Here is a 21,245-nt window from a genome sequence, read left to right as displayed (position 1 = left end):
TAAAAATAATGAAATAATAAAAAAAATGTAACAGTGAAAAATAAAATATTCATCAGAGTGATTTAACCTCAAATATTGGTCTTAAAAATTTTTTTTAGATCTCGATTATTTTATGAGATATAGCCTATTTTTAATAGGGGTTGAAAACCAAAAATTTTTAAAACGGTTTTATTCGGTTAGTTTTGTATCAATTAATCTGAAAATTGGTGAACACACTCTTTACAGATCTATTAAGGGCTTGAGGTTAAGATTTTCCAAAAATTTTCAAAAAAAATTTAAGGCCAGTGGAAAAATTTTGGAAATTTTTTTTTGAATTTTTGGAAAAAGAACTGAAAACTTTTGGTTTTCCTGTAAGTATGTACTTACTTGAACGAATTACATGCGCGTGTACGTGTCCTATATTATTTTCTTTTTGAATTAAGTTAATAATTTGAAAAACTATAATTTTAAAGTACATACTTGTATTTTTAAGTTAATTATTTCAATATAAACATATAAAATGAAAATATATCAAAATTTCTCAAAAAAATATTTCTTTTACTAAATATTTATTAGGTTTTCTAAAGTTCATTTAAAAATTAAATTAACTTAATTAAAAATAAATGTACTCTATTAAGAGGCTACATCAGCGCGTCATCTATTTTTTTTTTCGATAGTTCTCCGAACTTTCAACAGTGCGGCAACAGTGTGTCGGCAGTACTACAGTGCCAGTGACACTATATACTATACACTATATTATCAGAAACAAAGGCACAGTAATGTGATAACAATAATTATTATACTCATAGGCGTGCTAAATGTTGCCATTTCAGTCAAGTTCGATTTCTTGTTATAGATAATCGTTTTTTAGTAATTCCATTGTGACACAAAATCTAGACATGGGATAAAAAAGTTTATTTGAAGAAACTGTATTTTTTTGTTCTTCTTAAAGCGTCACTGACTCGTTTTTTATATTTAATTTAATTTTAGAGTAATTTCTACATACCAACATGTTTCTTAAATTGGCCTCTGTACCACAATTCTTTACTATATTGCGAATATGTGTGCCAGATATCTCGACAGAATATTCAAAATTAAAGTTGCAATCTTGGAACGCGTTTTTCGCGCGCTGATGTTGCCTCCTAAGTTATAAAGGATCAGATGAGCATGAAGTACTAAAATGATAAAAGGTGCAATGAAAAATCGTTTATTGTATATCGAACTGGATCGTCACTGTTTACATTTAATTAATTAATCTAAATTATTCAAAGTTCATTTTCATCTTCGTCTGATGTAAAATTTGTGTCTGAATCAACTTCATTTATAATAGAATCAACTGTAAAATCATAATTTTGGGGCTCTTGGCAGCTACCATCTAAACTATTATCATCTTAATCATCAGAAACTATAATGTCTTTCTTTTTATGATTTGTGCAATTACCAGTTTGACAACTTCCGCATGCAGCATGAAAACGTTTCTCCTCTTTTTAATACATATTTTTGTCTACATTCTAATTTCATCACAGTCCAAAAGCATTTTGTGTCTATCATCTTTTCTTTCTGAACTTACACTTTATTCCACGTTTGACAATTACAATTTTTTCGTTATCACATTCTAAATGTTTTTCACAAATAAAACAAGAATTATTATTTTTTGTTTCACTGTTCGCACTCATTGTAAATATTTACACAATTATTTTATAAAAAACAGATTACTTTTATTGATAATAAGTTATAAATTCAAAAACTTTGACAGCCGAAAACGATAACAAAACATTGCAGCGTGAACATTGCTCCAATCTTTTTAGGTTATGTTCGTCTACTGTGTTTAGGAAGCGCGCCGTTTTCTCTTTTAAGTAGCTTTTTCACCTGTGTTTACGTGCCCCATATATTCTTACCTTTGCAATGGGCCTGTTGTATATATATGTAATATGTTACTCAAGCCTTTTTTAATATGTTTCCATATTTTCATTTAAAAAAAGGCTTTCAGAAAAGAATGGCATCGATTTTATTAAAACATGACATTTTTTTGTAGTTGTTTATAATAAGTGAGCCTTATTTAAAAAGTATTCTATGCATAAGAAAAATAGATACCGCTTTCGAAAGAGTGCATTTTCAAGTACCTACAAGCATATTTTTAAAGTTTTTTATGAATTTTCAACAAAGATATTATTGATTGAAATCTTGAAAATTGACTTAAAATAAAAATCAAAAAAATATCCATTTTTTATCGCCATACAAATTTTTATCCTTTAAAGTAACGGTGTGCAATTTTAAATCTAAATGTTAATTAGCCATCTTAAAACGTAAATCTAAAAGGAATTTTAATTTAAATGATTATGTAAATTTTTGTGACAAAAAATATGTGTTGCTCTCAAAACTTGTATTAGTATATTTTAAAACATATTTTTCTAAATTAAATAATTTGTAATTCACAATGAAAATATATTCACGTTAAAATTGATATTTCTCTAAATGTATCGTGTTTTTTTCGTACATTTTATTGTTTGATAAATGCCCCAAATTATCGATTTAAAAGTTAGTTAATTTTAAAATGTGACATTTTTGTTGCGCGCGCAATTCAAATAAGCGCCCCTGTTAAGTACTTTAAAAAGGGCTATAGGTTAGAAACGAATCAAGATGCAAACAAAGTTTTTAGTCAAGATGTTATGATAAAAGTACCTTGATGATTTTTAAATAAAAATTTTTGTTATTATTGCCTTATTTTCCGGAATACAGCACTTTTAATGAAAAACCAACCCTTATTTCCCTATTTTTGTAAAATGGAGGGGGTGTAGAATTGTAAACTTTTTTTTATAAAATAATAGACAATTTCAACTACCTGTTCCCAAATTTTCATCCTTCCTTTATTTTTTTTGAGGTCAGATTGTTCTTTGATCGGGCTATACAGTTGTTAGTGTTCTACATAAATGATAGAAAAGTTTGACAATTCAACCTCAATACGTTTCCATAGTAACCCAAGTAATTTTATTAGGAATTTCAAAGCACCATTTATTTGGGAATAAAATTATCGCGTTTTTTTTTAAATCAATCAATATCTGTCGAATTTTAAACGATTTGCGGAAAAATAGTATGTTTACCTCGTAGGAAAAGCCACATTCCTGGACTCTGTGTTGCTAAGTCTCGGCTTGCGCCTCGACTTAGCAATCTTCACAGTCGTCCAGGAATGTTAAGCTTTTTCTACCCGGTAAACAATGTACTATTGTTTCACTAATTTTGGTCAATTATGTATTGCATGGAGTTAAACAATTTTCTCTTTTTTTACTTTTGTTCAAAAGTTTTTTGCCTCTCCTGTAAAATTTTCAATTTGTGACTTAGGCAATTTGCTCATTAGACCGACGATATGCGGATGACATCGTACTAGCTTCTACTCAAGAAGATCTTTAAACATTACTTTCATAGTCTCTTTGAGAGCTGTAGGAAAGCAGGATTGGATCTGAACATACAGAAAACCAAGATAAGTACTCGTAATAAGTAAACAACATAATATAAAACCATTTATATGTAAATAATACCAAACTTAAGCAAGTTGATCAAATTGTTCACCTTGAATATCAGTTAGATTGTAATGCAGAGAGTCACATTGAAATTAGATCCAGAGCAGAGCATTCCAGAGCCGCTTTTGGAAAAATGCCCAAGTTAATATGTAATAGAGACCTAAAATTGGCATTAACCCATTAGCGCCGTGCGTTGCTTTAAAGCAACGGCAGACATGCCTGTATTTGGGAGGAGCTTGAAGTCATAAGAAAGTCAAAAAAGAGGTGTGACCTTGCAAATTCCATCAACCATAATCGCTCACACTCGGTTATGCGTATCTATTTGCGGTGTTAAGAACTGTTTGTTAGTTTGGTGCATTTGAAGTTGATTATAATATTAGAACGTGAAAATAATGGACATTCGATTTGAGTAAGTACCATAATTTCGATATAAATGAAACTTATTATTTATATACGTTAAATTTGTGTTGATTATACTTCTAACAAAACATATTTTAAATAATTTATATGAATTGATCAATAACTACTTGTCAGTGCCTGTTGTAACCCAGCCGTTGCCTTAAAACAACGCTAGGCGCTTGTACTACCTATATTTTAAATTTTATCATTTTTGTTCTAGATTCTAGACGAGGATTTTCGCTTGCTCAAGCCCTTGATATAATTTATAATGATGAACTAGGTGGCGATATTTTTGTAGAACCTCCAGATACAAAAAATAATGTAGACACTGACGAGAATTAATATGAACCACTCGCGAAAACCGAGTTCCCAGAGGATGTCCGTTAACTCCTAAAAATGAGTTTCTGAAAAAAGATCGAATTTATTTTGAAACAGCTATTGAACGAAATGATGGACAATTATATGTCCGATGGATGGATAATGCAGCAGTAACAATGATTTCATCATCCTGCGGCATTCAAGAAGTAGGTCAAGTAAGAAGATTTTCTCAGAAACTCAAACGAAACATACTTGTTTCTAGACCGAAATTGATCGCCGAGTATAATACATTTATGGGAGGAACTGACCAAATGGATCAGAATGTAAGTTGCTACCGGATCAGTATTCGTGGCAAAAAATGGTATTGGCCAATTTTTACGCGGATGCTCGATGTTGCATTACAAAATAGTTGGATATTGTATAATAAAACTGGCAAAGAAAAGGTATCGCAATTAGATTATATTATAAGAGAGATTGTAAGCACATGCTTAGCGAAGTATCGTGTACTTAGTAAAGGAAGTGGAAGACGGTTGGCTTCCTTGACAGCATCTGTCGACAGCCGAGTATCGGATGACATTATTTTGGACACCATCCAGGGGCGTCATTTTATATGCATATAGGGGGGCATTTGCCCCCCTGACCCTGAAAATTACTGAAATTTGCAAAAAATAGATCAATTTTGTATTATCTTTGCATATATAATGTATTGTATATATAATGCTTGCCCCCCCCCTATCAAAATTTCAAATGACGCTCCTGACAACATCAATCATTTGATAAAGTACATTCCAGATGTGAAAAAGAGAAGATGTGCGTCTAAAACATGTAAATCTATCGTTAGAACAATGTGTTTAAAATGTGATATTGGACTATGTACTTCTTGTTTTATACCGTTTCACTCACGATAGTATAAATTGTTATAATTAATAACATCGAATTACATTTTTTTTATGAATAAATATCTATTTTTGTTTTATTGCTTACTTTACTGTATCCCAAATTCTTTAATTTTTTGGTTTATTATTTTCAACAAAAACTAGGTAGTGTAAGCGCCTAGCGTTGCTTTAAGGCAACAGTTAATATCTCAGAAATGAAATATCTCAGAAAAAATATTTTATAAAGTTTTTTATTATTTAAACACAGTTCATTATTAATATTGCAAAAAATAATACAAAATCAATAATTTATTAATCTCGGCGCTAATGGGTTAAGGATCCGCCTACTTCATTGCTACGTATGTTCGATCTACCCGTGTTAAGCTGCCCCCCCCCACTTGCAAAAATTAAAAAACAAATAGCCCTGATTTATGAGCTACTTATGAGCTCTCATATTCCGCAAATTAAAAATTTTGAGCTCGTTACACTGAGCAGGAATTTAATATTTTAGTGGGAGGGGGGCCTCAATTTTTGAGGCAGAATTACGAGTTATTTATGACTCTTGAAATGATATAGTTTCGATTTTTGAGCTCATCCCTTTCATCCCAAACAACCCTTTAATTGATTTTACTTAAGAGAAACATGCTGAAAAAAATTAAAATATATCGTATCGCCGATATAATTTCTATAGCTTATAGATTCTAAGAATAAACTATTAAATCATGCGCATTTCGATGATTGAGCTACAAACCCTTCGCAAGAAAACCACTCCATCATTAAGGCTTAGGAGAGAATTGTACTTAAAATGCATTAAATTATTTATTTGGCGAGTAAATATCGTTTAATAATTTATGAGCTCCCAAAATACGCGCCATTAGGTCATTAAATTTCAATTTCTTTTGTATAGTGCAGTCACTGAAGGTAAAAATCAACTATTACCTTCAATTTCGGTAAACCTTCATCGCTTTTCACGAAAATTGATGAGTGGTTAGAGGATACACCAAGAAACAAAGCTGACATGGTGCCACCTTGCGCCTTACCCTGAGGGTGGATACCACCCCGTCTCGGGGGTGAAAATTATTTTGTTAAAAATAACTCTACATATCGATAGAACGACAAATTATAAGCAGAATTTGTTATATAAAGTTATTAAAATAAATCAATACTTTTTGAGTTATTAAAGATCAAAGATTTTAATTATTCGTGAAAAAATGCATATTTTAAAGCGGTTTTTAGCAAATCACTGAAAAACTGTAAGTTTTTACAAAAAAGTGAATAGAAGTTTAATTCGTATACTTTATATTCTAACAATAAACTCTTAAATCACGCGCAATTTGATTATTGAGCTACAACCCCTTCGCAAGAAAACCACCCTATCTTCCTGTAACAAAAATGAACTTCTGTTGGAGTGATGGACTTCTGATGGACTGAAAAAAAAATGAAAGACTAGATAACTTAATAGTTGTGGCTGAAAAGAAGATGTAGTGGGTGAGTGTAAAGAAAAGGATGAAGTGACTTCTACGTTGAGAAGCCGCAATAGGAAAAATAAAAAAAAAATACTACTAAAGTGCAGTAGTACTGAAGAAAGGGGAATTAGAAGGGATAGACGTAGAAGTGGGAAGAGACAGAGGCAAACTGAATAGAGTTGGCTAGCTATAGATGCAAGAGAGCAACTTGACACTCAAGGATGGATACGGCTCGTTTGCATGCCTGTCGAAGAACAGTAGCTCTATATAGATAGTAATGATGACTAAAAGATGAAATAATGAAATAAGAATAATGTACTGAAACTGAATGAAGATGGATAATTGCTAAAGACGAACAAAATAAATAAAACTCACAAATCATGGGCGCCATGAAAATGATCTTCGATCATTTTCACAGGTATCTTATACTGCTTTCAAATATTAAATATATTAAACCTGTAATAATGAACATAAAGGAATAATAAAATAATTGATATACAAAATAAATACATTTATTAAAATGAACTACCAGATTTTTAACAATCTCTGAGTTAAACAAGTTCATATTATGTGACTCTAACATGACAAAAGTTTGCAAAAGTTATGTTCAACCTAAGATAACAACAATGTTACCTGTTACAAAATTACAGGTATAAGTACCTCTCACTAACATATAGGGTAAATATGGGTAACTATATTATGTTAGTGAGAGGTACTCTCTAACCACCATAGTAGGTAGGTATCCTCTAACCACTCACCAATTTTTGTGAAAATCTATGAAGGATCACCGAAATTGAAGGTAATAGTGGATTTTTACCTTCAGTGACTGCACTATACAAAAGAAATTGCAATTTAATGACCTAATGGCGCGTATTTTGGGAGCTCATAAATTATTAAACGATATTTAGTCGCCAAATCATTAATTTGATGCATTTTAAGTACAATTCTTTCTTAAGCCTGGATGATGGGGTGGTTTTCTTGAGAAGGGGTTGTAGCTCAATAATCTAAATGCGGATGATTTAAGAGTTTAATCTTAGAATATATAAGCTGTAGAAATTATATCGGCGATACGATATATTTTCATTTTTTTTCAGCATGTTTCTCTTAAGTAAAATCAATTAAAGGGTTGTTTCGATTCAAAAATCGATTCAATATTCCTATTTTGAAGTAGTGGGGGGGCTGAGTCAGCCCTCCCCCCACTAATATATTACATTCCTGTTCAGTGTAACGAGCTTAAAATTTTTAATTTGCGTAGTATGAGAGCTCATAAATAGCTCATAAATCATATAAAATATTTGTTTTTTAATTTTTTGCAAGTGGGGGGAGGGCCAGCTCAACACGGGTTTTTGATCTTACTTTATGTTGTCGAGTCTTGAATCGAGTACTATGAATAAAATTGATCTTAATCGCGCTGGGGCTTTCGAAATGTGGTGCTATAGAAGAATTTTAAGAATTTCTTGGGTGGAGAAGATTCTAAACTCCACAATACTAGAACGCCTGAGCAAGACTATTGCGATTATAAAAAGCATCAAGAAGAGAAAGCTGGAGTACTTCCGATATGTAATGAGACGGCCCGAATAGGTATAGGTTGCTATAAAATATTATGCAAGGGAATAGCAGGCAAACACAGCCCAAGAAGAGGAAGGACTTCATGGTTGTAGATCTTGGAGATGTCGTAGAATGTCCTTGTGGAAATTAATTGAAAACATTTTTCCGTAAAGAAATGCGTAAAGAAAGAGTGGATCGTCAGAGAAACGTTGAACAAAATAAAACGCCTTAAACACATAATCTAGAACTATTAAATTCCAGAACAGAAGCAGAAAAGGAACGATTTAGATGGTTATAAAGAAGCGAATAAAGTTGTCAAGAAGGCTGCAAATAAAGTGGGCAGTCAACCTTTCTGAAAAAGTGCAGCTGGTCACCTATAAACGTCAAAACATGCGACAATAGGGAACTTGCACTAAAAAATTTTTTGCATAAAATTGTTAATTCATGTTTTAAAATATTATATTCAAAATATTACGTCTTAACAATGAATAGTGTACGTACAACATCTGATTAAAGTTCCGCGCCTAAATTTTCCGTTTCAAACAACTTCAAAAGCGAGAGCTGGGGTCTGACGTCATAGGCCACTCGTATCGTTTGCCCGTTCGGTGGGCTATTGCATTTAATGCAGTTTGCCCATAGATAAATAATATTATAGTTGAAATATCTTGTTTTACTCTGTGGCAAAAATGATATTTTCTGTGACAGGCAAAATATTAACATTGTATCTCTGTTGACATGTATCAAAAAGTTATTTTTTATGAAATTACTTTTGTCGTTTCTTGTGTTGAAGAACAAAGAAGAAACAAGTAACTTAAAAATAAACAAAACTTTTAGTAATAAAAGTAAGACTAACTAAAAAGTATTGGTGCTACTATAGTATGCGGTATACAGTCGGGTTTCTACTATAGCTTGCGGTCTACGAGGGATGCGGTGTAAGTATAAGCTGAGATGATAAATATATTAACTTGTAAAATTACAATAATGATTCTTCTTATTTATGCGTATTATTAACTTAGTAAAGAAGGATTTTGTTGACTATGTACACGTTCTATCGGTACGTCTGCTAATCACCATAATCTTTTCTCAGAAGGCTTTGAACACAATAATGAAAGGCTCCAGTAGGTACTAATAAACATTACAATAAAATATAATCTTTATTATATTGCAAATTACACCGTAATCTTTTCCAAGATATACGAAATCCTTCGATTAGAGGTAGGAAGATCAAACCCACGGGGTAAACCGTATGCTATAATATAACAGTACCAAACTATTGTTATAAACGGTTTAAACATGCTTATTAATAATTCTTGCTTATTTGCCTTGACCCCTCTCATTTATCCAATAGAATAGCTTTCACTACTTTTTATAAAAGTTGCCACCATGAAGACATCAACGGTAGGTAAGTTGTCAGACTTACCCTCGTCCGTCATATTAGGCGTTTTAAACTCTTTACAAAGTAGCACTCAACTTTATCAATTTCAGTTTAAAACTAAGCTGATTGGGGAACTACTTATTACAATATATAAGATGAACATAAATAATACCTAGGAATTTTTCATTAAAGACGATTAAAATGTAATATACCCGTGATACCTACCCTAATCGCGTTGTTTCCGACTGCTTAGCCTGGTTGACCGTGACCCGTGACGTCGGACCAATAGAAGGACGTTCAAGAGCCTCCTAAGATATTTGAATTTAATAGCATTTTCAAAGCGTCGTAATTACCGTACGGGTTAAAAATATTTGTTTTATTCTCAGGCAAGCGTTTTAAGATCATGTTACCTTATGTTTTTTAATATCGTTTTAATATTTAAAAATTTATGCAAGTTCCCTATTATATAGTATCACAATGGTTTCACTAAACAACTAGCAAAAACAGATATACCACTCACTAACCAATATTGTCTTCTTCTTCTTCTTCTTTTTTTTTGTATAGACATGACTCTGTCTGTTTTTTCAATGTGCCTCTAGTAAGTTGTCGTTCCATCGTTTTCGTGATCCCACTGATCGTCTTCCTATTGGAGAACCGTCTATCGCTGTCCTTACAACTCTTTGTTGTCATTCGGCTTATGTGGTCATTCCAGTCTATTCTTCTGTTTCTTGCCCAGTTAATTTTGTTATCCACCTTGTATTTCCTTATACTTCTAGCTCTGTTCCATAGAGTCTTACCATCAATTTTTCGAAGGGTTTTCATCTTCTTTCCACTTGATCTCCCACTTCTGTTTCGGGCCTTGCGTAGCTAGATAGTGTGATGGCTAGATATTTAAACTCCATCATTTATTGTTCTATTATCTGACCTTCCAGCTCCAATTTACAACTTATTGGATTTGCATAACCATGCATGTAAACTAAATGTAAGACCAAATACTTACGATTTCGGTTTTTTCCTGGGTTTCCCTCGTAATTTACTATGATATATCTCTCTAACACGAGAGTTTTACTGTCATCGTTTCATTTGGTTGCATTTTTAAAGACAGATCGTATGCTATGATTTTTTTGTGACGGATATTCTTGAGTTGGGGTTGATTTCATGTAATCGAATGAACTATCTTTTAGTAAAGTCGTCCCAGGAACGTAACTCATAAATATTGGCAATATCATTTTAAAGTCTTCTACTTTAAAATGTATAATATATGTCTGAATTGCCGATATAATGAGTCAGATTAAATAAATTATTAGAAGAATTTTTTACTACAAGCAATAACATTTTTATTTAATTTAGTGATATCTAGTATTTTGACAACGACATTCGATTTGGGCGTCGAAACGTTAACAAAATCATTGTTTTAGTTAAATTTTGGCTTATTTCCCATTTAGAACAGTTGATCATGTATTTTGTCTTTTTTTGGGGAAATTAACATGTTAAATTTCCTGGCGGTTATGTTAAATTGTTTAGTTAAGTTTTTCTCCCATTTGGTATCCTTTTTTAGTTCTTACTTTTTTTATTATTTCGTCCATAATCAGGTTGAACAATAAAGGACCCAAGCAATCCCCCTGTCTTATCCCATTGTCGGCTTCAATTGGGTCAGTTAGTTCATCTTCTACTTTCACTTTTTTTGTGTTGTTCTGGTAGATATTTGCGATCGTTTTAATTATGCTTAGAGGTATCTCTCTTGAGTATAAGAAATGGGTAACGTCCTTTAATTGGACCCTGTCAAATGCTTTTTTAAAGTCCACGAAAAATAAATATGTCGGTTTGTTGTATTCCAACGATTTCTCTTGAACTTGCCTGAATTTCATTCAATTTGTTTGTTATTACGTTGGTTGTTATTTTAATGTTGTGTTTAATAAGTTAATTCCTCTGTAATTCTCCGGGTCCGATTTGTCTCCTTGTTTATAGAGAGGTAGGTATTAGGATGCTTGATCTCCATTCTTGTGGTATTCTGTTTTGTTCTATTTTTTTTTTGTATTAGCTTTAATAGTTGTTTAGTTAGATCTTGTCCTCCGTACTTTAGGAGTTCGTTAGATATTCTGTCCTCTCCAGGAGATTTTCTATTTTTTAATTTTCTTAATGCTTCCTTTACCTCACCCTCCTCGATGTTTATTTCTTCGTTTGTCATAACTTCAGGTGTTGGTGGTTCATTATCGTCGCCTTTAGCAACTATAGATCGGAAGTAGTCTGGTCATGTTTCCTTCTGAATGTGATTCGTTTTTATTAATTCGTTCATCTCCTTTCTTTGCCCTCTAATCATTCTCCACTCCGTAGAGTCGCGTTCCATCTGTTTTGAGAAACTCTTCCAGTGTTCCCTTTTTATCTGTCTCAATAAAGTACAGTATTAGTTTCGTTGGTTTTTGCAGTTTGTTAGTATAAACGAAATAATTAATTTAATCATCATATAACTAGTTAATTTGTTTTTGTTGCAAAATAAATCAATTAAGAATAGGTAGATATACATTTTTTCTTGTGAGTGATCATAGAAAAAATCATATATATACTTACATTTAATTACCATTATGATGCTCGTAATCTAAAGACATACTCATACCATAATGACCATCATTAAATGCTCGTTGTATAATATACAATATTGTTGAAGCAACTAGGCTCAAATATGGTAGCACAACGCAAAAAGTTTTCGATTTTTTTTTTGTTAACAAAAACATTAAGCACAAGATCTGTGACTGGCGTATATTGTGATTATTGATACAAGATACATCCTGAAGTGATTCCAGTAAAGACAATAGAAAATGGAAAATGTCCATTATGGTCTGCTATTCGATATATCCCGCCTGGCTATGTCGCTCTAAAAATATTATAAACAAATCGGGTACTAAAAAACGAATCAAAAGAAATTGTAAACCTTCAAAATTTACATTTTTATGATATTAAGGTATCAATGGACAGTGAATATAACCAAACTGCCAATATTAAAGTGGACGACCAATAATTGACAGAGGCAGTCTCCATAAACAGAGGAGTAAGACAATGATGCATTCTGTCCCCGGTCATCATCATCCAACCAATTCACGTCCACTGCTGGACATAGGTCTCCCCCAATTGTTATGTCCCCGGTATTATTTAATATATACAGTGGAACCTCGATAACTCGGATTAATCGGGACCGCGGCAGATCCGGGTTATCGAAAATCCGGGTTAGCCAGAGAATATGGTAAAAATTCATAAAATACGGTATACTTACAGATAAACTCCGTTATAATTGAAATAACATGAGATATATACAGGGTGTAACAAAAATACAGGTCATAAATTAAATCACATATTTTGGGACCAAAAATAGTTCGAATGAACCCAACTTACCTTAGTACAAATATGCACATAAAAAAAGTTTCAGCCCTTTGAAGTTACAAAACGAAAATCTATTTTTTCGAATATATCGAAAACTATTAGAGATGTTTCATTGACAATGGACATCTGGCATTCTTATGGCAGAAACATCTTAAAGAAAAATTATAGTGAAATTTGTGCACCCAATAAAAATTTTATTGGTGTTTTCTTCCCTTAAACCCCCCCCCCCCCCAACTTTTGTGTACGTTCCAATTAAATTATTTTTGTGGTACCATTAGTTGAATTAAATATTTTTAAAACTTTTTTGCCTCTTAGTATTTTTTCGATAAGGCAGTTTTTATCGAGTTGCAGCTTCTTTTTTAATATGTTTACATAAAAATTTTATGGGGTTTTGTTCCTTTAAACCCCCCAAATGTTTGTGTACGTTCCAATTACACTATTACTGCGATACCATTAGTTAAACACAGTGTTTTTAAAACTTTTTTTGCCTCTTTGCATTTTTTCGATAAGGCATCTTTTATCGAGATGTGGCTTCTTTTTTAATGTGGTTCAAAATATACCTAAAAATGTAAATCATAAATAAATGCTCATATTATTACCAAGTCTCCATAATCGTACTTAACCATATACAAATATGTGGTGGTTTTGACAAGTATTCAAAATATCTCGATATAAACTGATTTTTCGAAAAAGTACTGAGAGGCAAAAAAGTTTTTAAAACATTGTTTTTAACTAATGGTATTAGAATAATAATTAAATTGGAACGTACACAAAAGTTTGGGTGGGTTTAAAGGAACAAAACCCCCATAAAATGTTTATTGGGTATCCAAATTTCACTATTATTTTTTCTTAAGATACTACTGCCATAAGGATACCACATGTCAATTTTCAATAAAAAATCTCTAAAAGTTTTCGATATATTGAAAAAAATTGATTTTAATTTTGTAAGTTCAAAGGGCTGTAACTTTTTTCATGTGCACATTTGTACTAAGGTAAGTTAGGTTCAATCGAACTATTTTTGGTCCCAGAATATGTGATTAAATTTATGACCTGTATTTTTGTTACACCCTGTATATATGCACAGTACACATCTAAATTATTAAAAACACGCAAACACAAACCTAGTCAAAGGGAAGCAAAAAATACAAGACTGTACTACACACAATACAGTCATAATCGAACGATATTATGTTATTTAAGAACAGTGGATACTAAGACCATTGTTTAAAAAAGATTTTTTTAAATAGTCTTTTTAGCCCTTTCTAAACAATGCTAAGACAGTTTGAAATAAATACTTAAAGGAAACAGGTGCTTGTTGTTTCTAATATTCCGAGACAATGAATATCGCTCTGCCGCCGTGTGGCATGAGTCATTTTTACTATCGCATAATTCAAATTACACAAATTCACATTATACCTTTATCTCTCAAATATTATATTACATACATTTTTATTGTATTGTTGAAATGTTTGTCTGATGAAAATCGGTCCGGGTTAGCCGGACTTCCGGGTTATCGGGGGCCGACTTATCGGGGTTCCACTGTACTGTGAACATTGAACATATATCTTCGAGCAAGAGCTGAAAGAACTACAGGAAGGCGTATTAGTCAACGGAGAGCGTTTAAACAACATTTGATATGCCGACAACGCAGTAGTTTTTGCCGATAGCCTAGATGGTTTGCAAAGAATAATGTCGCGCATAAGTAGAGAACATGGACTTGATCTCAATACAAAACAAAACAGTACACGGTAGTCAGTAAGCGCGAAATATTAAATACACGGCTTTTGGTTAACTTAACCAACAAGCAATTGACAGGGTGGACAGCTACACATATCTTGGTATGTTTACCATAAACAATGAAATAAAACAACGCATAGGAAAAGCGAGATCGACATTTATAATGATAAAGTCTCTTTTCAGAAGTCACGATTTACCACTTGGTACCAAAATCTCTATTATCAGATGCTATGTATTTTCTAAGTTATTATACCGAGTAGAGGTCTAGATACTTTCCGAAGCTTCTTTAAGAAAACTCGAAGCATTCGAGATGTGGTATTACAGACGCATTTTTAGAATTTCGTGGGTAGATCGTGTGACTAATGTTGAAGTCCTCCAGTGGCGGCTCGTGATTTTTACAATAAGGGGCGACACCTATCTGTAAAATATCTAGACAAATTTGCACTAGCAAAAAATGCGCCAAAAAAATGTAATTTAAGGCCCCATTTTTTTGACCATTTTTTATTTACATTTCATAATACCATCATAATTCATAATTTTATAATATCATATCATTTTAAAAATAGTTAGTCTAATTGTAAAAGTGTAATACCAAAGTTTGTGTCGTTTATTTTTTAACAATTCTATCTTTGTAAGTAGATATGCATATCAATGGAAAAAGGTCCAAATATTTTAAGATACTTAACTGAATTTTTTTAATTCTAAACGCGGCCTACTGCGAATCCAAAAACACGGTAAATTACCGATATTTTGCTTAGCGTTATAGATATCAGAAAAAGTTATTTAAACAAGTTATTTCAAATATTATTCTAACCACTCATACCAAATTTCATAACAAAATTCGCACTTTAGATTTTTCATTATTTTTAGTCAGGACCCTAAAATTCGTTGTCCCGAGATGCACGCAACGGAGGCGAGAAGCCAGCCAGCCTCCCTTGCTACATCTCTGGGCACCGTGTGATGGCACCGTAGATGGCACTGTTAGGAGACCGGGTCTCCTTAAACGCTGCTGCGCTGCTCGGGGCATCAGCAACGGAGGCTGGCTGGTTTCTCGCCTCCGTTCATGCATCTCGGGATAACTCAGGGTCCTGCCTACGTTCTGTGCGTATGGATATTTAGTGATAATGTGGAATTTACACTTTTTGTATAATAGTAAGAGTGCTTGTTGTTTTTCGCGATTCAACATAAACAAAACAGTGTAGCGTGTGTTTAAAAAATTCATGGGGAGGCTAAGTCTCCCTTGCCTTCTCTGACGAGCCGCCACTGGTTCCTACATAAAATGGACACGGAATGCGAGATAATAAACACCATCCAAGAGCCCAAACTAGAATATCTTGGCCATGTTATGAGGAATAAACAGAGATATGGCGTGTTGCCTTGACTTCAAAACCTAACAAAGTGATTCAATACATCGACAACCGAACTATTCCGAATAGCAGCGAGTAAAGTTAGGATAACCATGCTGATCGCCAATATCCAGAACGAATAGGCACCATAAGAAGAAGAAAATGTCAGTAAATTTATCTTTTTTCGTCTAAATAATCATTATTATTTTTACATCAGTCATAACTTTCTTTTTCAAAATTTTAGTGGGTGCTTTGAAATTAGTTCACTCTTTATCTGAGGTATATTTTATTCACGTCGCGTCGATCCTCATGGTAATTATAAGAATATAAAATCTAACACGTCTTCTATTTCCAGGTTTTCTTTCAACTGGAGATACGGTTATCCCTGGTAACAATGGATTAAAAGATCAGCTGCTAGCTTTAAAATGGGTTCAAAAAAACATTGAACATTTTGGAGGGGACAAAACCAAAGTTACTATTTTTGGTCAAAGTGCAGGGTCAGCATCTGTAACCTATCAACTTATGAGTGAGAAGTCTAAAGGTATGTATTTATAATCTGGTACAATTAGAAAAAGAAGATGTTCCACTTTTGATTAAGTGAAATGTTGTTAAAATAATAACACAATTAAAAAAATATGCAAATATCGTTCCAATCTAAAATAGTTCTGAAACATTTGGTGATGGCCGTTTCAATTTTTCCAGGACTTTTCAGAGCTGCAATTGCCCAAAGTGGATCTATTCTTTGTCCGTGGGCTTTCCAAAGGGACTATCGTCAAATAGCTTACAAGTTATCTATTGCGCTGGATCCTACCTTCAGTCCAAGCGCTAGTTCACAAAAATTGCTAGAGCTTTTGCAAAGCAAATCTGCCAAAGAAATTAATGATGCTGGTTTATCATTGATGTCGGTAAGACTATGACTTATGTTTTTATTATATAAAATGTTCTTTATTAATTTTTATGTAATTTTGTTTATTCTTACACTATATGAATATTACCTTATCACGACCCTGACAGCAACCAATACCGAATGAACAAATGCTGAGGTCAATCAGATGTATAGGGCGAGCGACGTAGTCCAAGAAATTAAATTTCAGCGTCTAAGATTCATGTGTCCAATACCAAATATTCAGAATTAATATCCGATATTTAACAGTATATTTTTATCACCCCGTACATCACATGAACCAATTCGTTATTGTATATTTACATGTGCGGGTCTATAATTTAGTTCACGAATTTTAAATTGTAAACAATAATTCGGGCAATTGCATATTTAATTTGATGATCGAATATATTTCTTTGTTCTCAATATTTTGTAAACATACTCAGCGCGTGGCCTGACACCAATACTGGTGCCATCGCTGAGAAAAAATATACATTTTAGAATCATTCTCAAGAATCACTTCAACCAGGCCACAGGTGCCTTTAACTTCATTCCTTCATATACATTCAATATGTAGCAAATAGAGTCTTCAACTAAATGGAGTACAAGCCATATTAGTACTCAATGTTTTCCCGGGGTAACTTCCCTAGTGTCGGTCTTATAAATAAATTATCTAAGTGCTACTGTTGTTTCAATCAACTGAAGAGCAGCCTCCACTTAGCCCCGAAGATTAGACATGGTCATTATCGAGCAAAAGAAAACATCGAGGAAGTGACAAGACTTGACAAACCTATATACAGTCCACGCCAAACAACACCCTTAGAACAGATAGACGACACTAGGCCCGGGAGAACCACAACACAGATCCAGATAGCTACTACAGAGCCAGAGATCGACAATCAAGTGCCCAAGAGCCAGCACAGATCCAGATAGCCACTACAGAGCCAGAGATCGACAATCAAGCGCCCTAGAGCTACCACAGATCCAGATGGCCACTACTGAGCCAGATATCGACAATCAAGGGCCCTTGAGCCACCACAGATCCAGATAGCCACTATAGAGCCAGAGATTGACAATCAAGAGCCCTAGAGCCACCACACATCCAGATAGCCACTACAGAGCCAGAGATCGACAATCAAGCGCCCTAGAGCCACCACAGATCCAGATAGCCATTACAGAGCCAGAGATCGACAATCAAGAGCCTTAGAGTCACTACACAGCCAGGACAAGCCGCAGAGACTCCAAACTACAGGACTGCTTGCGGAGCACAGCAGAACCAGGAGAGCCGCAATGTCCATAATCAGAAGAAAAACCGTAAGTTTTTGAATGAATTATATCTCTCCAACATTGAGCGTATCGCATACCAAACAGACAAAGTTTAATAATCCACTCTATACAAACTTTTCAGTTAAAACTAATTTAGATTACATACATATAAACCATTTAACAATTATTAATAAAAGGTAACTCACCTTGAAAAGATTTAATCAGTCAACATTCCGAGTTAAAATTATTATTACAGATAGTAGTATTGCAAAAAAAAAGAGTGATTAATAAATACGTATTTTCAGAACTTTACAAAGAAATCTCATATATATTTACATTTAACGTAGCTATACATACATGTACCAAACATTTTAAATAATTAGAATGAATTGAATTTAAATAGATGCTTGAATTTAAGTTAAAATCTTTATATAAATAACACATAATTATTTGAAGACAGGTAAAATAAAAATAGTTTCTGTTGCAATAATATATCAACGTCCTACCCCAACATTCCACATAATTAAGTCAATGTCACCACAACATAACACGTTTGCAGGATTCGTATTACATAACAGCTGCTGCAAGTCTCCGTGAGTAATTGTAGTATCACATGTATTATTTATAAACAAGGTGGGTCATAATCGTTGAAAAAATAAACGACACCACTTTAATAGCGTATAATATTATTTAGTTCTTAATTAACGCAGTAAAATAAAAAAAATTCTTAAAACATGGAAGCCGTATATGTGAAACAGGCTGATATCGGAGCGGAAATAGCTAAAATTGTAACCAACATCAAGAAGGATTCTGCTTCTCGGAAAAATCAGCAATATGATAAAGAGCGTCACGAAAAGTTGGAGGAGTATTGGACCAAATTTCAAAACAACCACGAAAAACTGCAAGATGGAGGGTCGTCGAAAGACAAATACTTTGAAACAAAATACTACGATCACGTCCTTAGGATTTATATTGAGGGTAAAACCCTGTTGGAAGAATATGAAAGAAACCTGAAAAGAGGAAAAGCACCAAAAGTAAGGAAGATACAGATAAGGAAACAAAGTATCGAGGAATTACTACGGCAAGAAAATGAACAAGACTTGCAGGAGGATGAAGAACTGCAGTTAGAGTTAAAAGAACACATGGAAAAAGTAAATACACTCATGATCGAAGCAACAGTAAATGAGGAGCTAGACTTTTTGGATAATGGCGAAGTAGAGAGAATAAATCAACTAAGGAGTACAGTCAGGGAAACTTTAAAGAAATTACGGCCAGGAATGCAACAGCCAGACAGCACACAAAGGAGAGATGGTGTGACATTACCGCAGATGAAAAATCCCTGTGTACGAAGGAAGGTACGAGACGTGGAGAACTTTCCACGATCTGTTTACTAAAGTAATACATGAAAACGACTAGTTATCAAACGCAGAAAAAATTCAGTACCCAAAAACTCAAGTAAGAGGGGAAGTCAACAGAATGATACAACACTTACACATATCCGAGGTCAACTACGAAGTGGCCTGGAACATGTTAAAAGAAAGATATGAAAACCCGAGGATGATATTGTTTAAACTGATAGACAGGATACTACTAGCGCAGGAAGTAAAGGAAGCTTCCGCTAGAGCACTGAAATCACTACATGACACTTTCCATGAGTGTCTGGAAGCCATAGGAGGATTAGGAACAGACACGGAAGCGTGGAGCCCATTGATAGCTCGAATAAGCATAACAAAATGGGATAATGAAACAAGGAGACTATACGAAAACCACATCGGAGGCAGTAGAGAGATACCGACGTACAAATCGACACAAACATTTACACAGCGAAGATTCCAAACACTGGAGCTGCTGGAAGCAGAAAAGAGACAAGAGAAACAAGGAGGATCGGGTAGGAAAACACGAATAAGTTGTGTGATGTGCAACGGAGATCACGGAGTAGCACACTGCAGAGAATTTCAGGAACTCAATACAAGAGAACAGAACAGAATAATAAGAGAAAAAGGATGGTGTGCGAATTGCCTAGCACATAATAAAGAAAAACAATATCTTTCGCAGCTGAGGTGCAGACAATGTGGCGGAGAGCACCACACAATTTTGCATTATGAAAGAGGGAATACGGGCAGCAGAAGGAGCTCAAATGAAACGAATGGAGAACAAGCACAAGAAAGAAATGGAAGAGAATCGAACAATATGAGAAACGGGTACCAATCAGACAGGTACAGGGGAGGAAATAATTTTTCGAACAACACCAGAGAACAAAATAACGGAAGGCGAGAAAATACGCAAGATAACCATGGGCAAAGGAACAACAACACACAACACAGAGGTCAGAACTCAGTTAACTGTGCAAGCCATAAGGAAGGTGAAGCACTACTAGCCACAGCAGTGGTACGCATAAGAGATGCGAAGGGAGATTCTCACATAATGAGAGCACCAATCGACCAAGGGTCACAATGCGCATTTATAACGGAACAAGCGGCGACGGTGCTAGGAACAAAAAGGCAGCCAATACAGGCGACCATATCGGGAATAGGCTCGTCAGGGGAAAAGACAGCCAACTGGAGCATGAAACTTGTGATTGGAACTCATTTCCAAAGTGATTTCGAGATGGAAATAGAGGCACTGGTATTACCAAAAATAACAAGGGATCTACCGGAACAGGACATAATACTACAGGACTATAACGAGAAAAATGCACTACTGGCAGACCCAAGATACTACAAGGTAGGGAAGATAGACTTACTTTTAGGGGTCAAAGAATATAGCCACATATTGATGGAGGGCATGGACCGATTAAGTAACGGTCTACTCAGCCAAAACACGAGACTAGGATGGATAGTGTCAGGAACGATACAAAGAAAGGAATCCAGTACTTAACAAAGCATAAAACAATGGCAATTGTGAAAGCAGGAAACTTAAGCTCCTTATCAGGGGCAACTACATACGTTAAGGACCAAGAAACACTTGTCCAAACAGAAAACTTAGAAAACTCCAAAAACCGAAGAAACAGTAGGTATAAAGGGAGGAGAAAAAGTGTACCAAACGGACACGAATACAAGAATACACACACAAAGCAATATAGTTCAATACAAAACGTCGATCGACGGAACGAACGTAAAAATGTAATACAGGAAAATTACAAATATAACTCTGAAAGAAG

At 34.0% G+C, this 21,245-nt stretch overlaps 1 protein-coding gene across 1 annotated transcript in view; it reads left to right on the top strand.

Moving 5' to 3' along the window:
- LOC114333510 (juvenile hormone esterase-like) overlaps positions 1–21,245 on the top strand; it is a 130,196-nt gene that overhangs the window by 60,381 nt on the left and 48,570 nt on the right. The window contains exons 5-6 of the mRNA XM_050643797.1: positions 16,292–16,477; positions 16,639–16,841. Coding sequence (XP_050499754.1) covers positions 16,292–16,477; positions 16,639–16,841 — 389 coding nt within the window. The remainder of the gene's footprint in view (positions 1–16,291; positions 16,478–16,638; positions 16,842–21,245) is intronic.

The sequence above is a fragment of the Diabrotica virgifera genome, chromosome 2, assembly GCF_917563875.1.
Source record: "Diabrotica virgifera virgifera chromosome 2, PGI_DIABVI_V3a".
NCBI lineage: Eukaryota > Metazoa > Arthropoda > Insecta > Coleoptera > Chrysomelidae > Diabrotica > Diabrotica virgifera.
Note: the sequence above shows the minus strand (reverse complement) of the source record. Positions and strands in the feature narration are given on the sequence as shown.